At 38.9% G+C, this 26,696-nt stretch overlaps 2 protein-coding genes across 2 annotated transcripts in view; both read right to left on the reverse strand.

Annotated features, from left to right (window-relative positions):
- The window catches only part of Il18rap (interleukin 18 receptor accessory protein), a 54,736-nt gene extending 54,477 nt beyond the window's left edge, over positions 1–259 (reverse strand). The window contains 1 exon segment of the mRNA XM_047523435.1: positions 119–259. The gene's annotated coding sequence lies outside the window, so the exon portion shown is untranslated.
- An 8,045-nt stretch (positions 260–8,304) lies between these two features.
- The window catches only part of Il18r1 (interleukin 18 receptor 1), a 39,285-nt gene continuing 20,893 nt past the window's right edge, over positions 8,305–26,696 (reverse strand). Inside the window, exons 6-11 of the mRNA XM_047522595.1 lie at positions 26,158–26,220; positions 23,185–23,305; positions 20,279–20,418; positions 16,474–16,635; positions 12,035–12,193; positions 8,305–10,211 (exon numbers count right to left, since the gene is read on the reverse strand). Of these exons, the coding sequence (XP_047378551.1) occupies positions 9,856–10,211; positions 12,035–12,193; positions 16,474–16,635; positions 20,279–20,418; positions 23,185–23,305; positions 26,158–26,220 (1,001 nt within the window). The 3' untranslated portion in view covers positions 8,305–9,855. The remainder of the gene's footprint in view (positions 10,212–12,034; positions 12,194–16,473; positions 16,636–20,278; positions 20,419–23,184; positions 23,306–26,157; positions 26,221–26,696) is intronic.

Below are 26,696 nucleotides of genomic sequence, written 5' to 3' on the forward strand. Positions count from 1 at the left end.
ATACAGTTTGGAAATAATGAGTTCTATCTGGAGAGAAAAAGTCAGTTTTCAGTATTGTGCCAATGACCCCTGGCATTGTGAAATGCGTGGTCATACAGAGGAAAACCAAATTAACTACCTCTGTCAGTAGAAGGAATTGTCCTGAAGATGAAGCATCAAAAACTCCTCTCAGACCAGCCTCCTTGACAAGAAAAGGTTTGTGGTTGGGTTTAGTTGAAAGGGTGAGTAAGCCTGTTTCCTTTACAAGAATTTCCTGTGCAGAATACTAGCGTCTAACTCAATTTCTCAACTCTGAGTCCTTCTTGTAAAACTAAACCCCAACAATGTAACCTTTAAGATCAAAGGTTGAACCTTTCATGTGATGAAATTTCCAAATTAAAAAAATCTCTCCAACACCATCTATATGAACCAATAATTTCTTGATAGAGACAGTGAAATAACTTTAAAGTCTAAAATCCTTGGGGCTTTTTATACCCATGTATTAAGAAAAAGCTTCAGAATACAGTACATAATTAAGAAGTCCACTGCAATCAACACCTCTAAATACTTAGGACAGTCTGAGATCACACAAGTCACAAACAATTTTGTCTAGAAAGCTTCTTTTTTATTTTTTTATTTGTTCATTTTAGTTATACATGACAGTAGAATGTATTTGGACAGGTCATACATACATGGAGTATACCTTCCCATTCTTGTGGTTGTAGGTGATGTGAAGTTACACTGGTCATATATTCATATATGAACATGGGAAGTTGATGTCTGATTCATTCTACTGTCTTAGAAAGCTTCTTAGTTAAGCTCAGATTGCATTCTCTCTCAGAATCTAAACTCTAATAAAATTAAGGCTGATGTGACTGAACTCGTCAAAGCTCCAAGGCTATTTCTTCACATAACTAGATAGTAACACCAAATACAAATGGAGGCCACATTGAACTTCAGGATGAAGGCATGGTAAATGATAACCTGAGGTGAAGGTGGGAGGACAGAAGAAGGAATCGCCACTACATACAGGATTGGACCACATAAGCATGTCCACCATTGGCCTTGGACCTCTTGGGACTCCAAGAGGACATGAGACTTTTTCTGAGTCTATTGGAAAACTAGTAACAGGTGTAATGGAAAAGACATTCCATGCATGTGAAGCCCCAAGCTCACAGGGGCATGCAGGTACAGCTCCAGAGGTGAGAGGAAAGACCACTGACTCCGGAGGGTTTAGGGGAGGGACGGCTAGGATGGAGCGGAAGGCTAAAAATAAGGCGACTTTCATGACAGGTGTTCAATTGAACAAGATTCAAGTTACTTGCAGATTTGGGGAATGTTTTTGATAAGTTTTGGAGATTCCAATGAACACCTTGATACTGAGTCTAAAGTTATCTAGAGAGGAGGTTTCCCAAAGTGCATTTATCAACAGGTGTTTCTCTGGAACTAAACATGCTTTTTCCAAACTGTATTTGAAAGGAGAAAATGCAAGAAAAGTCAGAAAATCACTGAAATACAGGAAATTTGGGAAGACGCAAAGGACATAACCACTACAAGATGTTTCAACGTGTTACAAAATCTCTACATTTAAGATGGAGTATGGAGTAATCGCATGAATGGAAAGTTGACTTATGGAACAAGGTAGTGCAGATATTGGTCTAACAGGATATGAAATTTTAGTAAAATGGGAAAAGGGACATCCCAAATCAGTGGATAAGAGGTGACTATTAGGATAACTGAATGGCCATATGGAAAATACCGCAAAGGATTCATTTCTTGCACTACTCACCAGAATGAATTCCAAATGGGTTGAGGATTTCAAATGAAAAATGAATCAGTGTAAGTATTGGAATAATATGGTAATTCCTTTATAACCAAGAGCACCAAAAGCAAAGTAAAAAGATAAATAAAAAACTGGGTAAAATATTTGCAACTTAACATCACAAAGTCTTAATATTACTAATATGTGAAGATCTTTCAAAGTACTGTTGAAAAATAACATCATCTCTACAGAAGTATGGGCAAAAGACAAGATAGAAGCTCTCATATGCCTTACTGATGGGAATGCAAGATTAGCTATGAGCCCTGTGAGGAAAAATTTGGCCATACTGAGCAAAATCACATGTGCCCTACCCTCTGACCCAGCCATCCTAAAGGCAGAACTCTCTCCTCAGAATAGTCTAGCAAGAAATGTGGAAATATGCATGCGTAAAACTGTAACTTTAAAACACAATTTGTTAAAGCAAAAGACTAGAGCTTTCTGACTGGTTGAATCAATTATGTTATAGTCACACAATGGTGTATAAGTATTTGTATAACAGAATGAGAAATAACTTCATATAGAATTATGGAGTGATCACAAAATACATTTTCAAATAAGAAAATCAAGGTGGAAAAATTATATATAGAATCTCTCATTTATCTATGACAGATGAGAGAATATACATATGCATGTGTATTTATTTATATTAAAATAGGCGAGGGTAAACCAATATAATTGTTTTAAATGTTTATCTTCAGGGGAAAGAGCAGACAAGTGATGGGAAGCAAATAGAAAGCGAATGTCAAGTGGGGTGCCCGGTGGTGGCTCGGGAGGCTGAGACTGGAGGATCGTGAGTTCAAAGTCAGCCTCAAAAATGGTGAGGTGCTAAGCAACTCAGTGAGACCCTGTCTCTAAATAAAATACAAAATATAGGGCTGGGGGTATGGCTTAGGGTCAAGTGCCCTGAGTTCAATCTCTGGTATCCCCTCCAAAAAAGGAAAGTAAACATCTGTGCGTATACTTTATTTTAGAGGTGTGATCCTACAAGAATGTAAACATTTTTGTAATAGTAGAAAACAAAATGAAAATTTAAGTACCAATCCCCAAAAATCAAAATAAATATTTTGAACTGACAAAACTACATCCAGAGGAGTGATTTCAAAGACTTTAGAACACAACAGGCTGGCTTTATCTTCTAATGAAATATTCTCAAAAGATAAAAGAATTTAAAAAATCTTGAACTGTTTTTAGTAAGCAGACTATTGTTGGATGCGTACTTATTATAATTATTCAGGAGCCATTACGTAAATGTATTGTGGGATAAAGAAAACTGATGATTATGTTGATGCCGTTGGAAATGGGATTTTGTGTATGCAATTTATATCAATGTAAAATTGATAATACTAAAGAAAGCCTGTAGTTCTGAATTTAGATTGGACTTTTCAATATTGATTCATGATTTTTTTTTACATATATTTATGTGTATTTCTTTGTTCTATCTACTTAAAAAGTCTAACAACACTGATGAATCCATCAAGAGTGAACACAACTAAGGCCAACATGGTGGCCTCCAGACACAATTTTCCACGTAAGAGCACCATGGTGCCATGAAGAATTGATTTTGAGTATAAAAATAAATAAAATATGAAAGAACAACTTAGGGTTAGAGCATTGTCTCACATCAGGAAACCACAGCAACAACAAAGGAAATGATCACAGACACAAAGGTGGTGTGAAGAGGACTTAGCAACTTGAAAACACCAAAGAGAGACTATTTAAGGAATCATTTTTAATTTTGATAAAGGATGTCAATCGTACTGTTTAAATAGACAAAGATGTATTTCTTGGTGATGCTTACAGAAGTATTTGAGAGTAATGTCATGATATAAGAAATAATTAGAGCAACAAAACTCCAGGACACAAAAACACAGCCAGGGATAGACTAAGGGAAACTCTCTGTAGTTATGAATCTGGATTACAGGTTATTTGGGTCTTGGTTCTCCATGTGTCCTTCTACACATCTGTTTCAAAAGATTCATAACTAACATTTTTTTTTAAGTAAAGATAAAACAGTTAAGTGTTCTCTTTTTCTCTCTTCAATTAGCAGGTATGATTTTCTTCTTGCCCATATTTTTGTCCAAAATTTCATAATTGGAACATAATATTGAATATCAAGAAAAACAATTTGAAAAGTTAGTAACTAGTTTATAACTCATGACAGAAAATGAAAGTAACTTTAGCAGAATTCTTTGCCTTTTGATTTAAAAAGAAAACCAACTTTATCACCAACATTATCAGACTGAGTTCAAGTGATTTTGATAATTCCAGGAATATCTAATCTACTAAAGAATAGAAATGTAAGGGTATTGGTTATTATGTGCCTTGAATTGTGAGTTGATTCAATTCAAGAGAACCATTTTATAAAGCGTGTGGTCTACTTTGAGGGAGACGACTTTCATCTGGATGCTGTATTTTGTGTATATCTGTTTAAAATATAGTTCATATTTTCATACTTCATTCATCTTCAAACTTTGCTCACAGTGCAAATGATCATTGAATGTAAACATATAATGTAACAGGATCTTTTGGAGGTTCTGAAGTTAATTCTTGTACCACACACATATTTCTGAACAAGCCATTTATTTATTCATTCATTATCAGAGGACATTTTAGTTAAATATTCAAGTTTACTTTCGCTATGGAGTTTTGGGGGCATGTTTTAGAGGTTTTAGTCGTCCAAGTTAGGTCTGGCTATAAGTGGTATAAAACCTAATACATTTGGTCTTCATCTGTTTCTTTCCAAGGTCACCTTGTGGCCAAGATGGCGTCCTATCAATTTTATGTTCAGGTAACTGGAGACAAACACCCCTTCTAGAGAAAGACTTTAAGCAGAAAGGCTTTGACTCACTGCCCTCTACCAATTCCCTTGTCGCTCATCTTTGTAGTGACCACTTGGTGAGCACCAAGACGATTGGCTTGAGTAGGAAGACAGCCAGTTGATGTCGTCCCTGATGCTATTGGGAGCCAGCGGCCAGTCTAGACTACTGCTAAGATGGTCATTCAAAACTGCTGCCCGGTGATGTCAGTCAGTTGCACAGAACCAGTTGGATTGTCCAACCTCAGAAGCGCCACAGTGTGTGACCCCAGGCCTCCTCCCGCTGTAGGCCCTGTGGTGATGGAAGAGCAACTGAGGTCAGAGCTTCCTTGTCACCTGATTCCTCCCTGGTTGGAAAGATGGCCAGCTCTATTGGACACCCAGGTATTTTGTGTGACTTTGGAAGATACATCCGAAAGAGTTAGAACTGGCTTGTCTGTCTCTATAAACAGTTAGTTAACCATTTCTACTTAAACTCATAAGAAAAATTACATTCCTGACATCTGCACCATGACTTCTTGGGATGTAATTTAGTTTGCTAAATCACATGTGATGTTAGACCTCAACACACAAAGTGGACAAAGGCAGTGTGGTTCTGGTTGCTGTATTTGGAGGAGGAAGAAAGTTCAGGTATAGGGGAGGTACCTGGGTCCCAAGACACAGGCTTCTTGGTTCTTCATCCCACCACCCAGTATGGTCCCCGAGGTGCATCTGTAAAACCCAGAGACTCCTAAAACACAGTGAGGAAGTCTGTCGGCATGTTCACCATTGACTATTAGGCACATGCCTCATTTGTAGCAATTGTGTAAACAAGGTAGGTGTGTACATCCAAAAGATACACCGGAAAGTCATAAAAACATGTTTTGAGAAACCTCACACAGAAAATTGTTGGCTCAGAGCTCCCAGCTCAGACCCTGATGACTATCAGTGTGACATGCAGAAGAAATGGAAGGCCCCAGGTCCTGCCCGCAGTGCACACATGCTGTTTCCTGTTAGATTTGTGGCTTGGCCACTCTTGGGAAAGCCCTCCATTGCTCAAAGTCCCTACTCTCAGAGAAGATTTTGTTCAGAAGTATGGCTTCTCCTGACCCTGTATTTCCTTCCTTAGAGCTGCATTTCAAGTCAGAGCAACAGGTCATTTCCTCAGACCAATTAGAACTAGAATTCAACTTGGCTTTGGGCACTGATTTTTCTAATGTTCTCACTTCATGCACCTGTGTCAGTAGCTGCATTCTTTGGATAGCTTTCTTGGAGTGCTAGCCCACCTATTCTGCATCACTGTAGTCCCTACTAAGCATCCAAATTCCCTCTAATGCAGCAAATGCCACATGCACATGCTCCAGTTAAGGGTACCCTTTGATCCTGCACAGAAATTAAATGCTCAGTTGCCCTCCACTCTGGCCTGAAGGGCTTATAAGGAACCCTGCACATTGCTCTTAACTACATTTTCCTCCTCTGAGTCCTAAGCCACCTGCTTCCTGTCTGTGGGACCCTATGCTCTCTTAATGTAATGTGCATCCCCAGAGAAGTGCCTGCAGCCTGCAAAATCCTTGCTCCAGCAATTGAAGAAAACACAGTAAGATGAAAAAACCCCCCATGTTCATGAGTAGACAGAAATAATATTGCTATAATGGCCATATTACAAAAAAGATACAGATTTAAGACAATCCCCATTGAATAAAAGACTAATAACTTTCTTCACGGAACTAGGAAACACACACACACACACACACACACACACACACACACACACAGAAAGAAAAAAAGACTCAGAATAGCCAAAGCAATTCTAAGTCAAAAAAGCAACGTGGGCAATTCTAAAGAGAGAAAATTGGGTGCTTTTCTATTACAGCCTGGAAGGACAGACAGTTCTACGACTACAGCCACATGCTTGAGTGTCTCAGTCATACCATGTCTCAGATTCCTGGGTTTGGAAAACGTGGGTCATGAAGTTTCTCTCTACTTTGAGGGACTCTAGCTCTAACTTAATAAATACTTCCACTAGAATAACAGATATGGATGAAGCATTTCTTTATACATCCAGAGAGTTAGTTGTTCTGATTCTCTGAAGCACACTTTCCAATTTAAAACCAGGAAATCTTTTTTTTTCTATTTAATTTCTTTCATACATGTATATAGGGTAATAATATCTGTCTCATTCTGTTATCCTTCCTATCCTCCCTGCCCCAACCCTCCCCTCTCTTCCCTCTGAGGGGAAATCATGGAAAAGAAACATGTTCAAATACCTGAAAAGTTATTTATTGATCCTGGTTGGATATGCTTTTTTTTTTTTTAACCTAAGATTTAAATATGCATACTAACTGCCAAGTGAAAACCTATCATTTGTTAAGTCCCCGTTTTAGTAACGTGTGGCCTTGTGAGGGAAAGGGAATTCTTCTTTTGTTCCTGGATAGAAGGTACATAAAAAAGTAGGCACAAAGTAACTTGACATTAAAACATGATAGTGTAGCAGCTCATTTTGAATGTAGCATATCTTATTAAAACAGGTGAGGCCAGGCTTGGTAGTACATGCCTATAATCCCAGAGGCCCAGGCTAAAGCAGGAGGGTGGAAAGTTCAAGGCCAGCCTCAGAACTTAGCAAGGCTCTAAGCAAATTAGCAAATGCTTCTCAAAATATATAAATAAAATACTTTGGATTATGCAGAGGGAAGAGAGGGGAGGGTTGGGGCAGGGAGGATAGGAAGGATAACAGAATGAGACAGATATTATTACCCTATATACGTGTATGAAAGAAATTAAATAGAAAAAAAAGATTTCCTGGTTTTAAGCAGCTACAGTAACTACAATGTATCTCTTGAGGGAAGTTGACTGAACAGTACATGAGATCTTCCTATATTATTTGTACAACTTTGTGTAAATCTATAATTATTTCAAAATAAAAAGTTAAAAATAAGAAAGATTAAAAATAAATAAATAAAATTTTAAAAATACAAAGAAAGGACTGGGGATGTGGTTTTGTGGTTAAGCACCCCTGGACTCAAGGCCTGGTACAAAAAAAAAAAAAAAAAAAAAAAATCGGGTAGGAATCTGTTTACAGTGAGAGGTTGCAATCTTAAAGTAAGTGGAAAAGAAAGTCATGAGACACTTCAAAAATAAAAACAGAGACCAAAGTTTCAAATACAATATTTCTTTGTATTTGAAGTTCTTTAAAGCACACATCTAATAAATACAATGAACACATTTAATGTGAAATACAAGATACATTTAACATGTTTTACAAAATTCATAATAAAAGAGAAAGGCAAAATCATTCAATGCTTTAGAACCTATAACAGCAATGTAATTTCTTTTGATTATATATTTTCACATATAAAACATAAGGTATTAATTAAAAAAATCATTTACCAGCTTTAGCCAGACAATGAGAACACAGAATCATGAGCACTAAAAAACTGAATCTCACTATCTCACATAGGAAATCTCATTCTTCTTGGATTTGCAACAAAATCTTCTATTTTAAAGTCTCTTTAAATTTTTCTGGAACATTCATGCTGCACTCAAGTTGTAGTCAGCTTCTCAAATTGACAGTTTCATACGTATCTGACTCTTTGTAAGGCTGAATCATCACTCAGTGTTTTTGTTTTTTTTGGTCTAGTTTGGTTTGGTACCAGGGACTATTGAATTCAGGGACACTTAACACTGAGTCACATCCCTAGACCTTTCTCTATTTTCCATTTCCAAATACGGTCTTGCTAAGTTTCTTAGGGCCTTGCTAAGTTGCTGAGGCTGGCTTTGAACTGGTGGTGTGCACCAGGCCCAGCGATTCATTTGGTGATTTTCATGGACAGCCATTACTTCTGAGGCCATCAAAAAGGCCCACAGAGCTGAGATCCTTTTAGGGAGACAGATGTAGGACTTCTAAGGCCAAAAGTATAGCGGAGGTATATCATTTGCCCTATTAATATGTCTCTCCTTATATTTCCATCAATTTGCTAAAGTCCTCAAGTTACATGCCTTCCTCGCCAGATCTGCTTCCCTTTCCAGCTTCATGGCTTCTATTTGATCCCCTGCTAAACAACTGATCTAAATAATGATCAGTCACAGCAACAGTAGTGATAGCAACACTTCAGTGGTAAGTCAGTTGTAAATATTTTATTCACTCAGTAACCTTAGGAAGTAGGTACAACTATTACAAATTCTAACTTTACAATGAGGAAAGGAGGCACAGAGAGGTTAGGTAAAGTTCCAGAGGTTACAGATTAAGTAGCAAACTCAAGACTGGAGCTCAGGAGGGATTATACAGCCAGACCTTCCGCCACCATGCCATGCTACTTCCTTAATAATGGCATTTTTAAAAATGTAATTTTTTTAAATCAATGTAATTTTTTAAAAAATCAAATAACGATTATTTTTTCCTTGCAGTTCAGTATCTCGCATGATCTTATGAACTGCACCCATCCTGGATATGAGTATTTACATACAATCAACAAACATTTTAGGACATTATGAGCAAATGACCCAGAGAATTCTATGAATTAAAATGTGGGTTTTTCATGAAAAGTAATTCAGTTTGGGGTTTCCTTGTAAAAGTTCTCATGAACAGGTCCGAATACACCAGGCTGTGCAGCACCTCTCTGGGGTTCCGAGGACTCTTACCTTGAACCTGTGGCTGGGATACAGGATGCATTTCGTGAGGTTCAGGCCCTGCTTACAGCAGGCTCCTGCCTCACTTCCCTGCTCTGCACACAGTCGGGCCTCTCTTTCCTTCCACGTCCCCACAGGGTTCACAGCATTGAGAGATTGAGAACCAGTGCTGGGGAATTAAGGCAGCACTCCAGCGACCACCATCTGGCAGTTGATAAAAAAATGGCTTTTCCCGCCCTTAAAATCCTCTACTTCAAATTAATCGGCAGCACTGAAAATTCTTAAATTCTTGGAGTAAGGCGAAAGTTCATTGGCACGGTTCCCAGCCTCACGCTTGTTGAATCATCTTGTCAGTGTGAGCAGATGCAAGCGGTTTCAGAAGAGGGAGAAAGAGGAGCTCCATCCATTTCTTTTGCATGCCAGGGTTTTCCGGAAGTACGTGACCACAGCTCAGTGTTGGCAGTCTTATCCCCGATGGCCTAAGGACAGATCTCATCTTTGAACTTGAGTAGGATGTTCAGAGTCATATATTTTGAATAGCAGCCTTTGTTATGAGCAGGCTCCCACGCTGGTGCCCAGAACAGCTATCCCAGAAACAGCTGGAGTTCTTGGCAACACTCCTCGTTCCTAAAGCTCAACATGCTGAAAGAACAGGATAGGCTTCTGCCTCTCCTTTGCCTGGCTTGGTGGCTTTTGCAGGCATCAAATAAAGAAGATTTTTCCAGAACCTTGAGTTATAGGAAAGAGACTCATCAGCCTTCCATTTCAGCACTCTGTGGGATTTCAAGAGCTTGACTGATTGAGGCAAGAATGTGAAGTCACTCGCAGGGGTAAATTCAATTAAGATTATTTTAATTTTTCGTTCCACCAATGCTTCGTGGAGTCCGCTTTCAAGTTCATATCTGACTTCATTGGACATGTAACTTTTACTGAGGACGATGATCAGTCTTCGACTTTGCTCTATCAGTGAGTGGATTTCATCAACAACAGCTGAAAGTGCAAGACATGTTCTTAATAGAAGCAAACTGAAAAGGGTAATAAAAATTATTTTGCACAGTCTGGTTTTATATTATGTAGTGTTTAACCTCACTAATAAGTTCCTCTTTAAAATAAACCATTTATTCTTAATTTTTATACGCCCATTAAAACAACCATCTAGGTGGCAATAATAATAATCACTTTATTAGCACTTATCCTATAACTTCTTTTAAAATTTTACACATATTAATTCACTTAATCATCATCATGACCCTAAGAGGAAGATATTGTTATCATCCCCATTTTACTAAGAAGCCAGAGCACAGAGTGGTCAAGTAACTTGCCCAGAATCACACAGTCAGTAAATAACAAAATCAGAAATGGAACCCATCTGAATGGTATACACTAAATCATTATTTCAGACTAAAGGTTGGCGAACTTTTTCTACAACGGGTCAGAGAGTAGATATTTTAGGCTTTGCAAGTCAGGCTGTCTCTGTCACAGCCACTAGACTCTGTTGTCACAGACACAGACAACATGTAAACACCAATATCCGTGGCTCTGCTTCAACAAGGTTGGTCAGGCCAACTTGACCCATGGGTGGCGTCTGTCAAACTCCTGTTCTAGACCCTGGCGATTTCGACCAAACCTAGTTACACCCGAACATATAAATATACTTTATTTTTTATTTAAAAACTTAGAAGAAATTCATTTTAAAATGACTCCTGGAAATAATGGTAATGGAGTAAGATTGATGTAAAATCAGGGATGAGTTCTTCTAAATAATAATGTGCCTTCTTAGATATTGGGAACTGCCACACTAAAATATCATAGTGTCGGATGCATCGTAAGAGGCCCTTTGGAAAAGTTGTTGATTACTAAATGATAATGCCTAATTGGTAATAGGACCCCCTCCTAGTTTCTAATGTACAAAGGAAAATGCAACTATTTCTTATTTACTACTGCGTCTTCAATCTCCAGTTCAGAACTTGACAGAGGGCTGGCAAGCAATGAATACTGGATGGATGAATGAATGAATGAATGATGTAACAATGAAGATGTTTGTATTTATATTAGCATCAGCATCCAAAATGGCTTGACACCAGATTTCTAATGTCTACTACCTAAGAGAAAACAGAAACATTGCTGAATTTTACTCTAATTTGCCTTGATACATGTGCTATGGCCATTTGTATTTACATATTAGTAAAAACATTGAATCTCCTATGATCTGATGGGAATCACCACAAAGCTCCTCTTATTTATCCTTTTCTCACTCCCCTATTTTCTGCTTTATTTCCTCACCAGCATCAACACCATAAAGAACAAGCATTCCTAGTAAGAATCGCCCTGCATATCATTGTGCAAACATCAAGTGTTCAATTAGGAACCTGTTCCAAGGAACAAGTGTTCCTTCTGGGGGTCGTTTCTCGATCAATGTCTCAAGGTAATGACGATTCTGAACTTGTCTCTGAAAATGAAATGCCCAACCCTTCTCTTCAGGCTTTGCAGAACCATGAAGCAGAAGGAATATAGCCCAAGACAGAGATGATTGGCAGGTTGTTTTTTCACTATGGATTACTGTGAGACAGATATTGATGGGTCTGGTTATTTCTGCTCTAAAGAAACTTGCTCATTTATTTTTTAAGGGGAAAGGGAGAACTATCCATATAATTAACTGAGTCAATTTTTTTTTTCACGGTGCTGAGGATTGAACCCAGGGCCTTATGCTTGTGAGGCAAGCACTCTACCAATTGAGCTATATCCCCAGCCCCTGAGTCAATTTTTGAAAAGAAAATATCTACTAGTTTTCTGACTGGCATCCCCTTGCTTACCTCCTCCAGGGACCACATCCCTCTCAAATATGCATAACTTGTACCCAAAATGTTTTTCCAACACCCTGGGCAAAGTCTCCACAGCAAAAGTATACTCGTCTCCAGTCTCCGAGGAACCACCTTTTAGGTAAGACACAAAAGCATCGTATGTTTTTCCATCTAGGAGATAAAATTGATTTTTAATAAATGTGTTCATCAAAGTTGTTTTAAGTAAAGTTGGAGTGAAAGTCATAATTAGTGAGTATTGCCAAACTTCAGTTGCTAATCGATCCATCAAATGTCCTGGTTATCATCTACTTTGAAACTCACTCATCCCACAGAGAGCTGGACAGAAATATACCCCATCCATCAGAGAATAAAGGAATTTAAAGACAATGGGAGGCCAAGGAGCACAAAAATGCCATCTCTCCAGGAATGAAAGCAAATCTCACCTTGACTCACATCATTTCATTCTACCGCTGTCCTAATTTCTACCCCCATCCTAATTTCTACCCCCCAAAGAACTCTCTAGAATGAAAGATAGAGGCAATGCTGAGTCTCTGTTCACTGCACAGTGAGGAGAAAAAGAGAGGTCACTGGGACAACATGCTAGAGGAACACACGCTGATGATTTAAAATATCGCAGGACGGACGTCAGGTGTCAAAGGGAAATTCTGATCCGTGGAAAGGCTGTCCATGGTCCCAACATCTGCCCTGACTGAACTCCTGATACAGGGCAGTTTTCAGAGGGCCAACAGACAGATTCATCAGGGAACATGTTACCTACATGATGAAGATCATCCTCCTTACTGGGCAACAAAAAAATTAGGCAGTTTTCTCTTCAGTTTCAGCCAATCAACTTGAGAAGACAAAGGAGACGAGTGCAATAACTTGGAAAAAGTCACAAACACATTAGCAGGTGAAAAACAAAATGAAGCAGACAGACGAAGTAACATGGTCAGAGAATGAGGAGGGATCGCAATGGACCAGCTTTGTGAAAGAGGATAATTTGGGGTCAGGTCCTAACTAATGCAAGTGAGGCTACTTGGGATGGGCCAGGAAAGAAGGGAAGTGGAGGAGGAAAGAAGGGTTGGGTAGTGGTCTCTCTCTATCTCATGAAAACCGTGTAGGTGGCTGAGATTTATGCCTGGTGGTGTTATCAGGATCAATAAATGTATTAACTGGCTTTAAGATACAGCTGGATCTTTTGTTAAAATATAATCCAAATTACATTCTTATGTTCTGTTCATGTACAAATATGTAACAACAAATCCCATTATTGTGTATAATTCACTAAGAAAAATATAGTAAAAAATAATATGGGATGAAATCATTCTAGCCTACATCATTTGTGGGGTGTCAGCACTTAAGCCCACCAGCCCTGTCCAACATCCTTAATAGCATTCAGGCTCACAAGACACCACTTTCCATTGGCAAAAATTTGCTCAGTTTTGTTAAATAGCTAGAGTCAAAGTCCATCATTCTGTAAAGTAATTGCTTTACAGCATTGCATGCATATGAAAGACAGGAAATTTCATAAAGATTGCAGAGTTGCATGCATATCAAAAGCAGGAAATGTTAAAAATAAAGCTGGTTATTAGTTTAATTAGTAAATAGTTCACCTGGACAATTATCTTAGATTGCTGTAAAGTATGTTTATTTATTAGGTAAGCAAGAGCCAGTATTTCCATTAGTACTGTCACTGATGAAAACAGTCATCAGGTAAATGAGCACAGTTTATTACTGATTGTAAGAATTACTAATGGTATTTTTTGTATTCAGTTTATTACTAATTGTAATATTATTAATTGTAATAAACTGGGAAGAAAATTTAGTCAAACATGGATTTCTATTACAGTGTTGCTCTTACCCACGAAGAATTAGTTTTTCAACTATAAATTGTTTTCAAATTTTTTATTTCAAGAAATTCTCTTCTTATAATATAAATCTGCAAATCTATGTTGCAATTTATTTTAAATCCAGATAATGAAAGATTTAATAACTTTGAAACCTGACAGAGAGCTCAAGATAAGACATGTGAAAACTAATGATTTTTTTAAAAATTCTAAATAAAGGAAGTTGTCCTGTGAGTGCATATTCGAAAAAACAAGGAATTAGTTATGCCAATGCCTCTGAAGCTCTGTGTGGTTAAATAGCCCATTTTTAATTAAATTTGTTTTTTTTGTTGTTCTTGTTGATTGGTTGATTTCATTTCCAACCTTTCAGAAACCAATATTAAACACACTCTTGGATATAACAGCAATATTAAACTGCTATAAAAGTTTTTATTTTTATGCTTAAAGCTCCATTTCTGCCCTTTTCATGGACAGTACCTGATCATGGACCATGCTTTGAGTAGAAGTGGCTTAGAACACATCTCTCAATGTCTCCGCACTGCCACATGGAGGAGCTTTGGATTGGACAGAGGGGAGCGAGGGGAGGAGGGGGTGTGGGAGTGGGAAGGATGGTGGGATTATTTCCCTATATACATGTGTGACTGCACTGCTGGTGTGATCCTGCACCATGCAGAGGAAGAAGTTGCACTCCATTTGCATACAATGTGTCAAAATGCACTCTACTGTCATGTACAACCCATGAGAACAAATTTTTAAAAAGCGTGAACTGAAAAAAAAAGTCTGTAAATCAGATCCAACACAGCTGGAAAAGGAAAAAAAAAAATTCTAATTAAAAATCAGAAGGATACAAAGTTGTTAATGCCTATCCTAAGATAAACACCAGTCTATCAAGCTGTAACAGTGCGGGGCATCCCAAAGACAGACCTCCCCGTTTGCTGCAGCCTCACACCTCAGAGCAAAATCATACACATATGCAGGCTGCAAGCTAGATACGTTGACTTTGCCAGTGAGCTCAATGAGACAAAGAAATTGATAAAAAATCTCAGAGGAGTTAAGATAAAAATCCCTTTACCTGAGGTCCCCAGGTACAAGGCCCTTTGTACTTTGAACCCCAAATCCAGAGACCAAAAACGGACAGACATATTTGAGTTTTCTACAGACCATATCAAAATAAACAAAGCCAAAGGACAAAAGTCAATATGGGAATATTTATGTTTCTCATTATAGAGAATAGGCAATAGTGAGCCAATTAAAAAAAAAAAATGTCATCAGACCCCTGGAGGAAGAGGCAAAGGATATGAACAGGTATGTTGTGAAAGAAAACACAAATACGTCTTAAACCAAAGAAGAGACAGCTCACGCTCTAGCGTAACAAGTGCAATGCTAATTAAAGCTACACAGGGACACAACTCACCTATCAGATTGGTAAAAATCCAAAAGGTGTTGGGTGAGGCTACGGGACAAAATGTACTCTCCTCCTTTGAAGGTGGTGCTAACAGTAGTATGGAGGGTAAAGTGGCAATATCTACCCAAAAAACAGCTGCCTCTTCCTTTCATATTGCCAGAAATACCACTTTGGGGAATTTTTCCTTCTGATCACTGCACACACGTGGGAAGCCATGTGTAAAGTCATTCATCACAGAATTTCTGTAGTAACAAACAATTGGGAACAACCCAAATACCTGTCAAAGGAGACCAAATAAACACTAGTACTTCCACAGACATGGAATGGCGCTCAAAAATAAGGGGCATATTTATGAAGTAACATGGAGGAGTATCTAAGGAATAATAAAGCAGGGTTAAAATAGTATGCACAATAAACCAAGATGTGTTTTTCGTAAAAGGAGGAGTGAAGCAAGAATCCATGTGAATATTTGGTTGGATGTGCATCAGTAGGGCAGAGAGGGAATCAGACATGGGGCAAGATGGGACAGGGGACCTCCGATTGTGTAATGTCTTAGAATTTTGGTGTTTGAATTATGTGGAGGTTTTTTTTTTCCTATAATCAGACAAACATATCTATAATCAAAAGCCAGTACAATCAATTAGCTCATTTTTTTAAAGCTCAGTAATTTTCTTGAAAGGTAAGGACTTCAACTACTTTTAAATACGGGGAAACTTGGTTATAGAGTCAGCAGGTAGACATAATAGCAGGAAAGACTGGTGGATTCAGGAGAGGAGAACCCTGATAATTTGGCTTCTAGTTTAGCATTCTTTACAGGTACATTATACAGCCTCCTTTTCCAGTTCAAAATAATGAACCATAACAATGCAATTCCATGTAAAGAAGCTTTATTGAGTGGATGCCCCGTGTGAGGTCAGTATGTGGTGTGTATACAAAGGCACCCAGGTGTGCAGTTCCTGGGCTCAAGTCACATGAAAGACAAGACACATACATAAAACAATTAAAGAACGATTTTTGAAAACACAAGCACAAGCAAAGGTCACATGGTGACATTCATCATGAATGGTACAGGTGGAGTTACTTTTTCATGGAAAATGCTGCCCACACACTGTCAACAGTACAATCAACATAAGATGAATGTCAATGTTTCTTTATTGGGTTTACTAACTACAGCATGAAATAAGAAGTCTCAGCATTACCTGTTAATGTTTCATCTCTTCTCATTAAGTGTCTATAAAATAGAGCCAAGTCAACTCTATAGGTGATACCCATAATCACTAGGCACACTACCACCACTGAGATCAAAATTGCTACGATCATTCCTCCAGTGAAGATGTGGCCTGGGATATCATCTTTGCTTGCTATGAAAGAAAAAGAAAAAAGAAAATAATTAATCCAAGAAATACCACCAACATCTTCCATCATCACATTGTAGTTAGCCGTTTCTGCCCTTCTCGCTAATCCAGGGATCTATCCAAGTGCCCCCCATGTTCCACTGAATGACTCAAACTCCTGTTGTTAGTCCACAGTACTCATCTACGCAAATTTTCAAATAAAAATATGTACAAGAATATTCAGAAACCTGAACTGAGAACATTATAACATACTCTATCTGCACCTATAGAATTCAGATTTCTGGGACACTGATAAACTAGGGTGAAATATAAATAAACTAGGACTCAAATATAAATCTCAGTTGGTGTTATGGTTTATTTGTGAGGTGTCTCCCAAAAGCTCATGTGTGAGACAACACAAGAAGGTTTAGAGAAGAAATCATTGGGTTATGAGAGTCTTAACCCAATCGGTGATGTAATCCCCTGATGGGATTAACTGGGTGGTATCTGAAGGCAGGTAGGATGTGGCTGGAGGAGGTGGGTGCCTGAGACAGGCCTTTGGGGCATATATTTCATATCTGGTCAGTGGAATCTCTCTCTCTGCTTTCTGATCATCATGTGAGCTGCTTCCCTCTGCATACTCTTCAGCCATAATGTCTGGCCTCAGCTTGGGCCCAGAGAAATGGATCAGCTGTCTATGAACTGAGACCTCCGACACTGCCAGCCCCCAAATAAACTTCTCCTCTACAATTGTTCTGGTCTGTTGTGTTGACTAAAAACATTGGTAAACTGAGAAAATGGAAATGCCGGTTTCAGAGAACCCTAGACTGAGATTATCTGGATGTTTTGGTCAGCTTTTTCGTTGCTGTGACTAAATGACCCAACCAGCACAATTATAGAGGAGGAAGAGTTTATTTGAGGGCTCACAGTTTCAGAGGTCTTAGTCCACAGAAGGCCGGCTCCATTCCTTGCAGTTCCAGGTGAGGCAGAACATCATGGCAGAGGGAAGAAGTTCGCATCATCAGGAGCAGAGACAGAGGGTCTCCACTCTCCAGATGCAAACTATATACCCCAAAGTCACGCCCCAATTCCCACCTCCTCCAGTCACACCCTATCACTTCAATTAATCCCATCAGGGATTAATTCACTGATTGGGTTAAGATTCTTACAACTCAATCATTTCTCCTCTGAACCTTCCTGTCTTGTCTCACACGTGAGCTTTTGGGGGACACCTCACATCCAAACCATAACAGTGAGTTTGCAGCCTGGCTCCATCAAATAGTTTGTATCAGAGGCAAAATCATAGAGACCCATCAATCTTAGGATTTTCATCTGTAAAATGAAAATAATAAATATAGTTATTGCTTTAGTTACAGGTGCTGTTTGGGGGAAGATTGAATAAGATATTATATACAAAGTAGTTAACATAGTGCCTGGCACAAAGTGCTCAGAATTTTAGCAAAATTTTTATTAAAAAATTGCCTTTGGAGTAAAAGGTTACATTTCACGGAGTACTCAGTTTGTGCTCATTGTATGAGATAATCCAGAGGAGTACAAAGAACAAAGTAATTTTAACGACCATCCCACAAGGTGGTGATAGCCATACTAATACAATGGTACAGTTTCTTCTGAATTTTGCTTTTGTCCCTCAAAGATTTTACATAAATGAGATCATATCACACTCACCTTTTATTTCTTTACATTATACCAAGAGCATTTTGTTATTAAAATTATAATTTACAATAGAACCCCAATATTCAGACTAATTGCAATTTTTCATAAAGATACCTAATGCTATAGTATGCATACACATTTATCCATATTTATGATTATTTTCTCAGAGCAAATTCTAATGGTAGGGGAACTTCTAAGTCAAAGAATAAAAACATGTTTAAAGTTTTTGACCTCTTAGGAAGCACAATATTTACTAATAATCTTTTCAGTAAAATTAATCAATAGGATGCAAGTGAACAACTACAGTTACTCAATAAGTGAAATCTAAATAAAGTCAGGCCCTGGAATTCCTGGATCTTTGAAAGGTCTACATATTCATGACTGTGACAGACACACACACAAACACACATGCACCCCGGCACATGCCTTCCTCCAAGGGCAAGGGTGGGATGGGAGACCCTCACTCCCCAGCCTGTATTTGTGAGTTGAACATAGGAAGGAAGGATCAGGGCAGGGGAAGGACAGTCCTGCACCGAGGGCAGAGGTGGCTGGTGGTGAGCAGTCGGCCAGGAATGCAGGCACATCTGTGCATTAACCAGCAGAAGCGGATTTGAAAGCTTCTCCCTCACAAGTCATGAACTTGGCAGAAGCACCCACAGAGAAGGGACTTGCCCAAGGAAAGAAGGAAATGGATTCCAGAGTCAATCACTTCTGAGTTTCAATACCGTTAGCTGCTATGTGACCTTGGGCAAGTGTCAATTATAAAAGCTTGTTCCTGAGATCATAAAAAGGGTTGAGCACCGAGCCTGTCACAGAATCAGTTAAGTAGTGAACATGAGCTTCTGCTACTACTACACATGGAGAATGAGGGCTTCCCAACAGGGTGCTCGAGAGGTGCATATAAATCTGGGGCAGCAGAGAGGATGGTTCCTGGCCCTTCCTTCTCTCTGCCCCTTCCCCCTCGGCAAAGCCAAGGAGGTCATTTCTGTGTGTCTCTTTCTCTTATTCGATCACTCTCTCAATGATCTGCCTTTGCATCTCTTTGGTCTCTGCTTCTTTTTCTCTCCCTGTGTGTGAGTATCTCTCCTGTCCTCTGTGGGTTCTTCTCTCTCCCTGTTTCCATCTCCCATTTCTGTCTCTCTGTGTTTGTCTCTCTCAGTCTCCATCTCTCTCTGTCTATCTGCCTGTCGCCTCCTGTCTGTCTCCCTCTCTGTGTCTGTGTGTTTGTCTCTCTCTCCCTCTCCATCTCTCAGATCTTGGCCTTTCCTTACATATCCAGGGAGATGGGGGTCAGCCTGAGAATGGGCAGTGAGTCATGACAAATAGAATGAGGAGGTTTCTGGCTCAACATACAGCTGCTTCTGAGCTATCACTGGACCGAAGGCCCTGGGTCCTGCTCTGTTGGTAGAGGATGCAGTGGATGACCCTGGACCCCCATCAGGTAGGCACTGAAAGCACTAAGAATCCCACTGGTGGGGGCCATCAACTGCCCACTTGCTATGTCCTAGAGATGGCCCAGGAAGGAGGCCTCACTTGAGCTTTGTTGAATTAACAACCACCCCCAAGGGCCACCTGAGCCCAGGGCCCTGCTACAGTAGGCTGGAGGTAGCAGTTATGCCTGATGCCCCACGGGCTCCTTCCACACTGACCCGCAAGCTTTCCACTGGCTGTCCTGGGTGTGAAGAGAAAGGCCTCTCTGACGGCCTCCCCTGTGACCCACCAGCCTCCGAATCCTCCAGCTTCACCTGCCTCCCTGCTCTGTCTACCTGGTCTCTGTGTAGACAAAGGTGTAGACTGTGTTTTCCTTCTGCTTGGAATCAGGACACAGAATTCCAGCAAGGACTGGGCACTTGACCTGCCCCTGCACGCCTGGGACCTAAGATGAACCTTGTCACCTCTCAGGAGCTCGGTTCTGCTATGAAAAAAAAAAAAAAGTAGAAACTGACTCAGCAACTGCGTGCTGTTTCACAGGCTTTCAAGCATAGCATTTGCATACCTTTTCTCAACAAGATGAAACTTTTGGTGTCTGTGTTTTCCTGATTGACCACAGTACAATTATATAAAAAATTTAGATTTTTTTCATTAACCTTCTCAATTCTCAGTAATTTTGAAGCATGAGGTTTGCCTTCTGAGATCCTGTAACAAGAAAATGATTTAGTAAGAGACTTTGTTCATGATCAGAAAATTTAACCATGAGAGGGGAATTCATGTTCAAAGGCAGGTACTGCACTGACTATATCAAATCTCCTCATTCTGGTGGGTACTTTTTAAGTGTGCTACAACAGCCTCCTGCTCTTCTCTGGAGCATGATAACCAACAGAAAGAATCCTCCTGAGAGCAGGTGGAACAAGGCTGTCAAGCACCTAGAATTTAAGTGCCAGGAAGATAATGATGCAAAGTTGAAAATACATGAAAATATTTTAATTATCGATTTTTTTTTATTTCTCCCCTTCTTCGCACAGAGTGTTCTCTATTATTTCAGACAAGGCAAATGTGTTAGGCAGCTTTCATTACTATAAAGAAATACCTGGAACAGGTAACTTTATAAAGAAAATAAGCATCTTTAGCTCATAGTTTGGCAAGTGTAGAAGTTCAAACAGCATGGCACAGATTATGGCATATACCCGAGCCTTGTCACATAATGAAGGGACCATGTGTGTATTTCCACGTGTGTGTCTCTCTTCTTATAAAGTCACCAAAATGCAGTCATGGGGACTTCATTCTAATGACTTACTCTAATGTAATCACTTTGTAAGCATGCTATCTCAAAACACTACTGTCAGTTTAAATTTCTTCCCTCTTAATGTCATTAACAAGACTGGGAATTAAACTTTTGCAGGAGTTCTGAACACAAATCATATCCAAACCACAGCAACTGTACGTTGTCTTGCATGATACAGATTCATATCCAGAATGTCCATGCACTATTCTCAGATACCATGGGCAGAGGAGGAATATCAGTTACCCTGTTCCGACATAGCAGAAAATGACTTAAGACGACCACTAATAGCAAGCTCTCTTCCTCTTCCTCAAATAATCCAAGCTGTCCTATCCCTGATGTGAGGCATTCGGGGGGCATGCCAAGCAGCACAGTCTGGTGTGAGCCCCGGGATATGGAGCCCCATTGAAGCCTCCAACTGTCTCAAATACATCTCAGAACACAGTTCTGTACAGAGATCACCCATCCAGAAATCCTATCTATCTCCAACCTATGAAAATCCATAGTGAGTCACAAAAGGCTCTGGGAAGCCAAAAGGGACAACACTTAAAGTTTGAACAGACAACTCTAAGACCTCCTGTTCTTGTAACTAAAGTTGCATTTCTCAGCAATCTGGTGGGTTGATCTACTATCCCTCCAAATATTAGAAATGCATCAATAAAAGGAGGAAGTGCAAAAAACTTGAGTGGAGAGCAGTTGCTGAGGATGAAACACTGACAGAAAAGACATGCAATTCAACTGAATTCAACATGTATTGGCCACTACCATGTGCCTGCTCTTGATGAGCCAGAACTCACAGTGCAAAGAACTCTCAGGGCAAAGAATTTCCAATACCGAGAATTTGCAGATCAGTGTCAACAAGAGCTCTGAGAGATGCCAGCAAAAGGCTGACAAAGAATGTGCCAAAAAATTTAAAAGTCAGGAAAAAAAAAATCATAGTGCAGCTTAAGTGATAGATAAGATCACCACTCCCTAGACTACAAGGGGTGTATTAGTGCAATAATTAATCATCGAGCTGGGAGTGGCAGCACACCCCTGCAATCCCAGTGGTTCTGGAGGCTAAGAAGGGGGGATTTTGAGTTCAAAGCCAGCTTCAGCAAAAATGAGATGCTAAGCAACTCAGTGAGACCCAGTCTCTAATAAAATTTAAAAAATGGGCTGGGGATGTGGCTCAGTCTTTGAGTGCCAGTACCGATTACAAAAAATTAATCATCATAATATAGTCCAAGGTCACTCAGAAAGATTAAAATGACCATCTGTTAGTATGCTTTGTTGTAGTAAGTCTGGTTGAACTTTAATGTAAGAACATAGGCTGTTACGGTTTGGGTTATGAAGTATTCCGCAAAATCTCATGTGTGAGACAATGATAGAATTTTCAGAGGTGAAAATGTTACGTTGTGAGAGGTACAACCTAACCAGTAAATTAACCTGCTGATATGGATTAACTGGGTGGAAACCTCAGGCAGGTAGGGTTTAGCTAGAGAAAGTCATTGGGGATGTGCCTTTGGAATATATGTTTTGTCTGTGGTAAGTGGCGTGCTCTCTCTGCCTCCTGTTTGGCATGTCCTGAGATGCTTTCTTCTGCCATGCCCTTCCGCCCTGATGTTCTGCCTCATCTGGGGCCAGAGCTATGGAGTCAGCCATCTCTGGTCTGAGACCTTTGAAACTGTGAGCCCCAAATAAACTTTTTCCCCTCTGCATTGTTCTTGTTTGGGTCTTTTGGTCATAGCGACACAAAGCTGACTAAAACATAGGCTATTTAGGTATTAATATATAAGTTTTTTGGTCCATTGGTAAAAATAAAGCACTTAACATTTTTCAAAATCCAAAAAAAAACGAAGCCTAGGTAAATGTTCTTTTATAAGAAGTGAGGTAAACCCATTTACTTAGGTCCAAAATACCAGCTATTTTTACAGGGTGATGCTAAAAAAACCCATGGACCTTGCCTATATAACATAGATCTTAGGAATAAATTTCTGCATAATTCATCAATCTGGAGTATGAAAATTATAAGGATAAAACATATAAATTGTAATTATAATTTAAACTAACCCAAAAAACCACATCAATCACCTAGAAGTTCAACTTCTTTTATAATATATATATATATATATATATATATACATATTATGATTTTCTTATCACACGTATTGTGACATCTGTTATATATCACATATGCATACCATGTTGTCTTTTTTTTCTCTTCATGTACATTAGTAAATGGCTCCTTTTCTTTCCAGAAGTTCCAATAAATTGTATCCTTTTCATTCATCAAAGCCGAGCAATTGAGCTGTACATCTTTTCCTAGATAAAAGTTGAAAATCACAGTTGTAGTTTTAAAAACTCATATTTCCCAGAGGTTTCAAATTAATGAAATCAATGAATGTTGACCTAATATTAAAAATAGCTTTACATTCCTGAAAGAAAGCAGATAGGCTCTGCTTTTAAATTAAAAAATAATAATTGAGTAAAGGAATTGGATAGCAATGAACTAAGCCACCAAATAACTGACTTCTAAATATTCACTTTTAAATCAATTATTAAAACACAGGGTGGCTAGTGGACTTTCTTTTTAGTACATGATTTATTAGGTAGTGTCAACTTATAGAAAAAAATAAATTTCAAAAATTAAGTTAATTAAAAAAGTCATCAAAGTGCAGAGAAAATAAAAGAGAAATAGTTGAACTAAAAGTATAGTCAAAAAAGATACCTCTAAAGATGAGAGTAAAGAATACCAGCCATTTTATTCCATGGAGGAATTTGCTTGGATTTGGGATAAATAGAAGGAGTGTCATAGAGAAAAGAGAATCCAGTGGAAATTTTGTCAGCTGCACAGGTTTACAGGATTATCACTAAGGTCTTGGGCAGCATCAGAGGCTGCAAAGACTGAGTGTCATCTCCTGCATCTTTGTGGTGCTTAGGAGAACAAGGTCCACTTCAGGAAAAGGCCCACAATGATAGTGTTCTCCTCCACCCCAGTTACTGGTGATCCAGCACCCCAGACACTGCATCCCAGACACCCCAGCTCAATTCTGAGTAGACACAAACATTCGGTCTCTCACTCTGCCTATGTAACAGAGAAAAGAGCAAATAGCCACAGGAAGAAAATAATGCAAGCTTCATTTATTTTGGTTGTTTAATTCATGAAGATCAGTAACAATAAACAACCAAAAAGACACCCAAAGAGAAAAAAAAAAAAAGTGACGATAATCAATAGAAAATATAGATGACAGAAGCAGGTCCGCAGATGATCCAGATCCTGCATTTAGCAGATAAAGACTTATTTAGCAGATAAAGAGTAATTATTTGGAAGAAAATAGAGGAAACGGTGAACAAGTAAATAAAAAAATCAACACTATTAATAAATGAGAGTGATTTATTTTAAAAGAATAAACACTTTCATATCATATATATAACCAACTATAATCAGTAATTTATTAAATATAAAATAATGTATTGATTGGACTTCAAAAGGTCCAAAGACATGCAGTTTATATGAGACAGACTTTACAAATAAGACAAAGGACAAAGAAATGTCAGGAACAAATAGATTCAAAAAGAGATAAGACACACCAATCCCAAACCCAAGAAGACTGCCATGACTACTTCATACCAGAGAGCCCAGTCACTGAAGAAAGACTATAATAGATATAGACAGACATCACATAATAATAAAGGTGTCAATTCAACAGGCACAGACTTGTATGTGCCTATACTATATCCTCAGCACAAAGAAAGCAAAACTTGACAGAACCAAAGAGGATGTAGACAAATTGACTTTCCCGGTTGGAAATCTTAACATGTCTTTCTCAGCAGGAGATAGAGCAGGAAAAAAAAGTTGAGTGAGAATATAAATGATCTGAATAATACCATTAATCAACCTAACCAATTGACACTTAACAAGTGATAAAACCAAAACTTGCAAAATACACCTTTGTTTTATTCATCAAAATAATCCCATCCTAGGCCTTCAGCAAGTCACTAAAAATTTCAAAAGGTTGAAATGATAGTGTATAATCATGGACCATGATGGAACTAAATTGAACATCAACAACAGAAACATAATTAGAAAATCCTCCAGACATTTGGAAGTTGAGAAGCAAAAATAATCTGTGAATTAAAAAAGAAATCACAAGGGAATTTTTTTTAAAAATGTTTGACACTGGATAGTATGGCATACCAATACTTAGTGGAAGTAACTAAAAATAGTGCTCAGAGGGAAATTTAGGTCATAAAATGTACATACTGTTAGGAAAGTATAACTGAAGTTCATTTCTAACTCTCCATACTAACACATGAAGAAAGAAAAAAAATCCCAAAATGAGAGGAAAGAAATAATATAGGCATGGGCTGGAATCAATAAAAATATAAAGCAGACAGAATTCAAGTACAGGGGACATCTATCTTATTTGAAATGCACCAGGCACACATGATCGTATGAATTACGGTGACCCCAGCTGCAATGACCAGCTGTGGACTTTGGAAGCAATGACAGAGATGAGGATCCCCATTCTGCGGCTTCCCAACAGTTTAAGTTTAGACAACTTACTTAGCCTTTCTGGACATCTGTTATTCAATCCACAAACATGGATAATACGCCTCTGAGTTGATTGGAGAATTTAACTCAATAAAGTATTTTAATAACTTAGCCAATACCTGGGTAAGCACATGTAGCAGAGGTGAATTTCTTCCTCTTTTTTGCTTTCCTTTTGAAAGAAATGACTTACCTGGACATGTTGATTCATAAGACCTGTCAGACAAATCCTAAATTACATTCTATGTGGCCCATTGATTCAAAGTGGATTAGTTAACTGAGTATTCAAACCACAAAGCAAATTTGGTTTGTCTCCCCAGAGACTTATCACCAAATTTACCTATTTAGTGGTGACCATAGAGACCATTAGAGAAAAGCCACACGCAGGGTGACAAAAATCCTAGCCTACAAACCACAGGCTTTTGAACAGACTATTTATTTTAATCAGTCTAAAAGTGGCAACATTCAATGACTTGCTTTTCTTGATTTTGTAGTGCTCTTCACCAAATAGGGAGTGCGTTGTGCACGTGATGTCAATAAAAAATGAATCAGATTGGCCCTTTGAAAACCTAATTATGCCCCATATTCATAAATGTGGAAAATATATGCATTAAAAATATACCTAGTTCCACTTCGACATAATTAATCTTCGATCCAAGAAGAAATGGAACCAAGTTCCTCTGATCTAAATGTGAAAAAGAAAAGAAAAAGGTGAACTTCTCTGTCATGATAGGCTCATTCCACATAGCCAAAACCATAATATACTAGTCCCCTGTATCCGTGGCTTTGCTTTCTGCAATTACAGCCACCCAAGGCCAACTGTGGTTCGAAATTATTAAACAGAAAAATCTCTAAACAGTTCATACAATTGGATGATACCACGCTCAGGTGCCAGCCCTCCTTTTGCAGGACGTATGAGGAGATTCCTTCAGTGTTATGCCATGGAGGTTCAGCCCAGCTGGGGTCCACACCTGAGGACCCAGTTCTGCTTCTGAGCCTGAGAGATTCCGTCCCTGACTAGAAGTCTGCAATGGTGTCCCGCTCGGCCCATCTGGCGATGCTTAGCTGGGAGTGCATCACCCAGCAGCCTCCCTCTCTGTTGAGAGTGCAGACTAGGGCAGCTGAGGCTGCAGAACACTGAGAAACACCACTGTCCCATTG

Source organism: Sciurus carolinensis, chromosome 13 (genome assembly GCF_902686445.1).
Source record: "Sciurus carolinensis chromosome 13, mSciCar1.2, whole genome shotgun sequence".
NCBI classification, from domain to species: Eukaryota; Metazoa; Chordata; class Mammalia; order Rodentia; family Sciuridae; genus Sciurus; species Sciurus carolinensis.